The sequence below is a fragment of the Monoraphidium neglectum genome (assembly GCF_000611645.1).
Source record: "Monoraphidium neglectum strain SAG 48.87 unplaced genomic scaffold scaffold02440, whole genome shotgun sequence".
Taxonomy (NCBI): Eukaryota; Viridiplantae; Chlorophyta; class Chlorophyceae; order Sphaeropleales; family Selenastraceae; genus Monoraphidium; species Monoraphidium neglectum.
In genome coordinates, this window is record NW_014011188.1 from 1 (window position 1) to 8,546 (window position 8,546).

An 8,546-nucleotide genomic window follows, 5' to 3' on the forward strand; every position below is an offset into this window, starting at 1 on the left:
GTTGGAGCCGATCATGTTGATGTGGTCCTGGGGGGGAGGGGATGGGGGGTTGCGGGTATGCAGGAGGGAGGAGGGGGTCAGGTGGCAGGGAAAGGCATGGAGGGGCGGGAGCCACTCGTGTCAATGGGGTCCTCTTTGTGAGAGGGTGGATGGGTGCGGTGCGCACGCATGCCGAGCCGCACTGCGTTTCCATGCACGTTGGTGCAAGGCACCCACACCATGAGCATGAGGTCCTCATGCTCATGGTCCCGACTTGAAGTTAGAGCAAAACAGCGACAGGGCACAGCCAAGAGAGGGACGGACGCGGGAGCCGTGGCGCACACGGGCGTCCGAAAGCGCCATGCCCCTACCTCCCCGCCTTTATTGCTTTGATCCCACTCGCGCATGCACACACGCACACTTACACACACAAACATACACACACACACGCACACACACAACCACAACCACACACACTCAAAGAGTCCCCCCTCCCACCTCTATGATCATGAGGTCCCCCGCGCTGAAGCCCGGGTTGAGGCCGCCGGCCGCGTTGGTGATGATGGCGGAGTGGCAGCCCAGGTACTTGGCCATGCGGATGGGCAGGATGACCTCGTCTGGGGGAGCATCGCATGATGGGATGATGTAATGCCGTGTGACGTCACGCAATGTCATGTTGTGTCATGTGTTATGAGATGTAGAGCAAAATCGGGAGGATCATTGGAGTTGTGGGGTGGCAAGAAGCTCTGGGGCGTAAGTGTCCAAAAGGGGGCGTGTTGGTTTGTGGTGGTGTGGGTGTGAGGTGCGGGGCGCAGGTTGGGGGTGAGATGGGATGATGATTTTGAGAGTCAAAGCCAAGCATACGGCGTTTTGAGGGTTTGTGGAATTGGCAGTTGGGGCCGGGATACCAAAGGGGGCCGGCTGGATCGGCGGGATACTGCGTAAAAAGGGTCAGCAGGACAGATCTAGCAGCCGGGGGTCATTTTGGTGCAGGCTGGTGGGGGCGTCGAACTGCCACCGCGCGCCCCGATGGGTTGCAGCCAACTGCAGCCCGGGGGCCCAACACAAGGGCCGCGGCCCGAGACCCGGTAGAGCGTGCCGCCCTCACCCATGGGGTGGCCCTCGTAGTAGTGGAAACGCCCCTGGGGGTGGGGTGACGCAGGGAGGGGTGCATGGTGCAGCATGTTACGGGTGAGCAGGGGCCGCCCGGGGGCCCGGGGGGGGGGGTGACTTGCAGGCTGGCGAGGCAGTCGCGACCCTTCCCTGCACCCATATGCAACCCTATGAATTGCTGCTGAGCATGACATCATCACACAGCACACACACGTGGTGCCCGCACACCAGCTCCCCCCCCACAGCCACACACACTCCCCTCTTCCCCCGTCGTCTCTCTCTCCCTCTCTCGCATCAACATACATAATTGCACACAAGAATGCGCTACGCTTGCCCTGCGACGACGCCAGCTGCAGCAACGCAGGCCCCACCTGCAGCACGAGCGCCGGCACGCCCTTGAGCCGCCCCAGAACCAGCCGCCCCGGATGGCCGGCCACGCCGGGCGCGTGAAAGTGGGGGATCTCTGCGGATGCGATGCGGAGCATGCGACGCCGCGCGGTGCAAAGGGGGCGTCAGAGAAAGCCCGCGTGAGAAATCGGCCATCCCACCAGCGTACGAAAGCACACGCTCAGCGACAAAGGGGCGGGGAGTCACGCCTGCAGCCCGCGTGCAGAGCTGCTGGGGTGAGTGGACGACGATCACCCGCGCGTCGCCCCGCTGCTGCGCTCGGCCGCATCGCATGGCACGCGCTGCTGCTGATCGGTGGCTTGCAACGACAGCCCCACAAGCCTCGCCTGCATATGGGATTGCCACTGCCTCATCAAGCTCATCAGCGATGGCGCCCAGGCCAGAGCCCAGGACAATGGCAACCTCGGGCACCAGGTCGCTGTGCGATCTGACACATCGCACGCAGTCCATGATCTTGGCGAACGTCTCCTCGGGGAGGCCAACGAAAGGCCGCTGCTGCTGCTGTTGCTGCTGCTGCTGCTGTTGCTGCTGCTGCGCCGTGGCAGGCAGCACTGCAGTGTCCGTGGAGTGAGCGCCGTTGCCGGTGGCGGCGACACGCAACTGCTGCTGCCGCTGTAGGCTGTGCAAACTCGCTGCTCCGGATCTTGTGCGCTTGATGCTAACTGCATGGACCCCCTGTAAGGTTCAATTCATCAAAAAGTGGGATGGGTCCGTGGATGCCTGCGCGCTCCAGCCCGCTGCACTTGCGCTACCTCACCGACACACTCATTGGGCTCAGGAACGCTGGTGGAGCGCTGTCTCATCACACACGCAACATGAGATCCAGATGTATTCTCGCATGAAATATATTTTTACCTGGCGACGAGCTCGGCCTGCGAGCTGTGCGCAACTTGCACGCGCCTGGATGGACCGCATGTCCATGGCTGACAATCACCTCTCGACAATGGCCAGGTTGTGTTTGGCACGGTCCACAACGCCTGGACACAAGGCAGCGTGATCACACTGCAGTTGGCCCCCTGCGTCAGAGTCTACACCGTATCAAATTGAAGCACGTTTTGAAGAATAAAGCACCGCATCTCCACAGTATGTTGATGTCGGGAAGGGCCGCGTTACGCAATGATGACGGGCGTGTGCCCCTGGTCAGCTCTAGCTCAGCTGACCAGCCTGCTTCTGCGTATGCCCTGCCATGCTGCTGCGAGTTTGGGAATCCAAAGACGCAAGTTCTGTGCTAACAAAGTACATACAGTACCGGTGGAACGGTTACGGGCGGGGATACCCCAATCATTTTGAGCACGCTCCTGCTTCCCACACCTGCCGTGTGCTGTTTTTACAGTGGTGACCACTCTAGGCGCCCCAAAGTAATCGAACCCTCGTTACTGCATACATGCTACGGCGGAGTCTATCTATGCATAGATTCAAAAATCTTGTGGTGATGTGATCGTTGGCTGCGCCAACGGTTGGGTGGTGATGAAAGCTGGCTGGCCGTGGACACAATGCACAAGAATAAAGGGTCAATCAACAACCATAGACCCTTCTGCCTGGTGCCACATTCATGCCGTACAAAACCCGTATGGTCACCCACCAAACAGGCTTGCAACGATTGCTGGTGGCTCCCACCCCATGCGATCCCCACCAGTTGGACTAAGGATTATTCCAACCTGATCTGCTCATCAACTGCTCTCTTTGCAACCATTCCTCCAAGCGTACACGTAATGGTGTGTGCAACAAACACTCTTTGCTGTGGTGCGTTTCGTGGATCGTACAATTGCAGGCCGAAGCATAGTTGCAAGTCACAAGCACCACTAAGCGTCGTTCCAACCAATTTTTCCAACCAATTTCAAATCCTGTGGCGCCACCCAGCCCTGCAGCTTGTGCCTCCGATAAGATCAGCCCGCACCCTGTGTCTGCCCCCCAGGTGCCCACTCCTGTTGATATTGCGGAGAGAGTAGACGAAGGCCCAGTTGTCGCTTCGCAATGGCATGCTGCAGCAGCACTGACGCCAAAGACGCCGGGGACCACGATCACATTGCGCTGCGCGGTGAGGTCGGGGACTCCCCGTGACCCGCACAGTTGTTGCAGACCTCGCAAAAACGCGGCTGGCGCTGCTTGCGCGGCCACTGACGCTTCTGCTGTTGTTGTTCCTTGCGCTGCCGTTCTGGCTCACGATCTGCGCCTGGCGTGTTCCATTGGCTGGACAAGAATACACAAGCTGCACGTTCAGTGCGGCCACTGAACATGCAGCCCCAGACAGCGCGACGCGCGACGTCCTGCTGTTGCTTGCGTTATGCTGCAGCTGATCAGCCAGCCTGTATTGTGAAAGGGTTGCAAGGGAAGGCTGTCGTGCACAATGGGCGCCGGTGCACAACTGGCGCCGGGCGGAACGGGCCACTGGCAATCACGCACAGGATCAGGGGGTTGGTGATGGCGCACCTGTGGGCAGTCAGCTACCACCCCAGCATGCTGTTGAGAGGTTGCTACATCACTGAAGGCCTCCCCTGAGGCTGCTTGCAGCCCTGCCAAGGCTTGGAGGAGGAGAGGATACTTCCATGTTTGCTGCGAAGATTGCAGGCGACGCAGGCTTGGCACTGCGAAGCAGTCCTTGCCGCAGAATCAAGTTCACTCACCTTGATGTGTTGGGTTGGAACAAAAAATACCGTGCTACGGCGGTTTGCAGGCGCTCGTCGACAGTGATCGTCGACAGTGATCGGAAGAGGGCCACAGGAAGAACTGGGGGGTCCCTGTAATACTAAGGTACAGCAAAGATCATGTCATACTAAAATACTTTTAATGTATCATTAACAGGCCCGACGCGAATGGTTTGCATCCAGGCAGCTCCTGTCGTCGAGGAGGCCACGTCCGAGCCACTGGAAGTGTACGAGTCTGGAAGACATGATGAAAATCTTGCTCTGTGTGTGGGTGCGGAGGTTGCCGCGGGCGACCTAGCTGTAGGGGTGTGCAGCAGCAGCGTCAGCACGAACGCTTCTGCTGCAGCGGCGCCAACGATGCAGCAGCAGCGGCAGCAGCGGCAGCAGCAGCAGCAGCAGCAGCAGCAGCAGCAGCAGAAGCAGGGGCAGCAGCCACCTCAGCAATCACAGCAGCACCTGCACGTCCACTTCCATGAATCCCGCGCCTTGGAAGACATGCAAGCGGCGTTCTTCAGCGCTCGTGCGGCGGCAGCAGCGGCAATGGCCAAGACCGGCGATTGGGGTTCAGCCGCCGCCATCGGCACAATCGAGGGCCCCGCCGCCCCTGCCCTGCTGACGGCGGCCCCTGCGCCCCGCGCCCGCCGACGCCGCCTGCAGCGCGCGCTCGCGCGCCTCCTGCTCGCCGGCGGCCTTGCCGGCGCCGCGCTCGCCGGTGCGGCCGGCAGCTTGCGGCTGCTGCGCCACCTGGAGGCCCTCGGGGAGGACAACCGCGCCCTGGCCGCGCGCACCGCTGAGCTAGCGGCCGCGAAGGAGGAGCTGCAGAGGCACCTGTCAGACCTCGCAGCCCGCCAGGCGGCGCTCGCCAATGAGAAGGCCGGCCTGCAGCAGCAGGTGGCCGCGCTGAGCAGCAGCCAGGGGGAGCTGCAGGCGCGCAACGCGGCGCTACAGCAGTCGCTGGGGGCGTTGGCAGCGGACCAGGCGGCACTGCAGGCAGAGGCGGCGCAGCTCGCCCAGAGCCTGAGGGACGCGTCGCGGCGGCTCAGCGACGCGGAGCGCGCGCGGCGGCGGGAGGACGACGAGCGGGCGGCCGCGGGGGCCGCCGAGGCCGCGGCGCGGCGCGCGGCGGAGGCGCTCGCGATCAGCCGGCTGCGGGCGCAACGGGCGGGGGCGGCGGACGACGCAGATGACGCTGCGCCCGCGCAGCAGCCAGGCGGCAAGGCTGGGCGGGCGGGCGACCTGACGGTCTCGCTGGTCATCCCCGACTTCACCCAGACGCTGCTGCACCAGGCCAGCGAGCGGGAGATCCACACGCAGCTGGCCAAGGTGCGGCGCTGGTGTGGGGGGCGCGCGCAAGCATTCAGGCGGTCGAGAGCGTCGAGCATGGGTGTGTCATGTTCCCGTCATTGTCGTGTTGGTGGAGCATGCCCAGCACGAGGCTTCTTGGGGCGCGGCCACGGCGGCTACCCTTGTTCCAGTGCGCGGCCTGCTCTTCTGTCACCTGCCGCGCCTCTCCTCACCCCGAAACGCCCCTCCCTGTGTCGTTTCATGCACGCGGCGTCGCATTAAAGAACCGTTCACTAGGGCATCTCTCAAACAACTTCTCACCAAACCCAACCGCCAGGCGCTGGTGACCGAGGCAAAGTCCAGCGCGCTGCTGCCCTCGTTAGTGGAGGGCCTTGCAGCGCGCGGCGCCAGCCGCATCGGAAACGTGGTGCTCCCCTGGCGCTGGTTCGCGCGGGGCGGCGGCGGCGGCGGCAAGGGGGAGGGGGACGAGGCCGCGGGCGGCGGTGGTGGCGGCGTCGAGGGGCGGAAGTGATGCCGCCGCGTTGTGTCCTGCTGCAATTGATGTCCTGGACGTTTTCAGGCTGCTGTACAAACTTTGGGGTTTAGGTTATAGGGTTTGGGGTCCCTGAACCCTGTGTACATCGTGCTGCATGCCTTGGGCATGTTGATAGCTTCGCCCGCACTGTTGTGAAATGCGGCAATACACGCACTTTGCTTATCTGTTGGAACAGCCACATGACAGTTACGGAGGCCCCCATGCCTAACATCAAACACAAATTCTTATGCACTGTGGTCACCCTCAAGCTCACGCCGCTGTGGGTTTTGGACAATCACAAGTCCTTGCTCGAGCTCCAGCACCAACATGTTTGCAATTCGCAGTGCTGTGCCCGCGATTATACATGCCAAATTGCGCTCTGCTGCGGGTTGGAGGCTCATATTGCACCCAGGCGGAGTAACACACCGGGGCAAGTCGTCAGTGCGCAGTCGCACATCAAAGGGGGGCCAAGGGCGCATCCCCGCAAGTCCATTGCAGGCAGCGGCAATGGACTTTTTCGGGGGTGGTGCTGGGCAAAACTGCAGTGACCACTTCGGGGATTGATGGTCCCGCCAGCGCCAGCCCTGGCCACCTCGCTGCCCCTGTCGTTGCGGGCGTAATCCCCACCATTCCCCACACGACAGCAGGCGCCCGCCTCAGCCGGCAATGACCCCAAGCCGGGCAGGTCGGTGGCCTCAAGCTTCACACGGTGTCGTTCTGACTGGTCAACCCTGGTAGCTGGGTGCATTGGATGCCGGAACTCAGCTGGCAGCGACTGTGCGTGGGCCGATCAACCTGAACCCTATGGTCTCACCTCCGCCCACTCACTGACCAGCCCCCCCCGTCTACCCATTGCCCACAGCACCCCCGACTGCCTGCTGAGAGGGGCGGCACCACCTGCTGGGGGGGGGGGGGACGGCTCACTTGCTGACCCAGGAGGTGCCCCTACGTGCCGCCTCGAAACACGCTCATCCCGCATATGGCCTCGCCCAGCTTATGATGACCGCCCGGCTTATGATGCTTGCGAACTATAGCGGAATTGCTCCCGTAGAGTCACAAAGGGCGGGTCAGGAAAGATTACAGGGTCGCCAGTCACGAGGTTGACACCTGACATTTGGAGCCACCAGGGCCTAGCGCGCCCGCGGCTTGAATGCCCAACGCACAACAGGTCCTGTAAAAGAATACACTTGACTCCCTCTCTCCCTGAAAGCTAGGCTCGCAACAGCAGACAACGCACGGGCACCCGGGAGCGGGATCAATCGCCCTCATCCGGGAGACGCGTCCTCTGCGCCGGCGCTGCTTGTCGGGATCGTGGCGCGCTCGCCGCTGCTAAAGCCATCGTTGCTCTCCAAATTCGTGCTGCCGCCCTTGCCAACTCCGCCGCTTTTGCCGCTGCTGCCGCTGCCGGCGCCGTCGCCGTTGCTGCTGCTGACCCCTGGGCGTGCTTTCACCAGCGGTCGCCGGGTGTTGGCAAGCAAATGGTCGACCCCTAGGAATGGGTTGGCCCGAACTGGCTTCAACTCCACCCCTGCATGGTCTTGCTGCTGCTGCTGCTGTTCCTCGCGTTGTCGCGCTCTGTGATGCTGCTGCTGCTGCTGCTGCTGCTGCTGCTGCTGCTGCTGCTGCTGCTGCTGCTGCTGTTGCTGCTCTTGCTCCTGCTGCTGTTGCTGCCGATCGCCACCGCCGCTAGCACGCGGCGGCGGCCGCTCTTGGGCTGCGGGCGCCAGCTGCAAGGGGGAAGCTGCCTCGCTGCCCGCCTCTGCGATGCATTGGCCGTGCAACGGTCAGGCAGGCTGGTGGTGAGGCAGACACAATGAAGGTGTGTTTTTGGAATGGCGGTGGCTCAATGTGCGCACGCGGATGCAAATGCTCAGCCATCTGCGCTGGCGCCCTTGGCAGCCCGCATGATGCGCATCGTCACACTGTTCTGTGCATGCCGCAGTCAGGGGCATATGCGAGGCATGAAATGATACTATTGTATTACGTTTCAATTGTGTGTCTGCAGCCTCGCTCAGCGCTTGCGCGCTGTCGCACTGAGTGAGCGCAAAGCGCGCGGGCGACGCACCTGCGCTGGGCCCTGCGCCCGCTGGCAGCAGGCTGCGCTGCAGCTCGCAGCGTTGTCGACCCGGCCAGGTTATCCACGGTGGTAAGCAGTCGTCGCAGAGCGCAACGAGCGCCTGCATAAAACGCCGCGGTGTCTTTTGCTGTGTTCAGACGTCCTTGACGAGCTGCTGCTGTCCGTTGTTGCACACGTGTATGTTATTACGGCTGCCTTATCACATATGTGGTACACAACATATCTTACACGGGTACGGAAGTGATGGCGACTCCTGGTGCCGCTCTCACCGCCCTGACCACCACCTGTCAAGCAACTGGTCGTGGTGCGCGGTAACTGTGCTTGCGCCGACCCAAGCACAGTTGAACACACATATGGCAACAGGGGTCCAATTGCGATGAACAACCTTCTTGGTCCCGTCGCTGCAGGTGTGCCCGTGCACACTCCCCGCCCCGTCGCCCTGTGCCAACATGGGCCACCTCCTTGCCCATCCCCCCTGCAAGGCAGGCCTTACTTGCAGTCGGAT

The 8,546-nt window shown here is 62.3% G+C and overlaps 3 protein-coding genes across 3 annotated transcripts; 1 reads left to right on the forward strand and 2 right to left on the reverse strand.

The window, feature by feature from the left end:
* Nucleotides 1-456: 456 nt before the first annotated feature.
* Nucleotides 457-1,577, reverse strand: MNEG_10740 (purine-nucleoside phosphorylase; the record flags this gene model as incomplete). The annotated part of the gene is made up of 3 exons (XM_014040786.1): nt 457-596; nt 1,088-1,121; nt 1,464-1,577. The coding sequence occupies 3 exons, from the start codon at nt 1,575-1,577 to the stop codon at nt 457-459; spliced, it is 288 nt and encodes a 95-aa protein (XP_013896240.1).
* Nucleotides 1,578-4,502: 2,925 nt separating this feature from the next.
* On the forward strand, nt 4,503-5,961 carry MNEG_10741 (hypothetical protein; the record flags this gene model as incomplete). The annotated part of the gene is made up of 2 exons (XM_014040787.1): nt 4,503-5,468; nt 5,767-5,961. 2 exons carry the CDS (start codon nt 4,503-4,505, stop codon nt 5,959-5,961), a joined length of 1,161 nt encoding a protein of 386 aa, XP_013896241.1.
* A 1,268-nt stretch (nt 5,962-7,229) lies between these two features.
* On the reverse strand, nt 7,230-7,723 carry MNEG_10742 (hypothetical protein; the record flags this gene model as incomplete). Its single annotated transcript, XM_014040788.1, has 1 exon — nt 7,230-7,723. A coding segment is annotated over one exon (494 nt), but the record flags the coding sequence as incomplete, so codon positions are not given.
* Nucleotides 7,724-8,546: the final 823 nt, after the last annotated feature.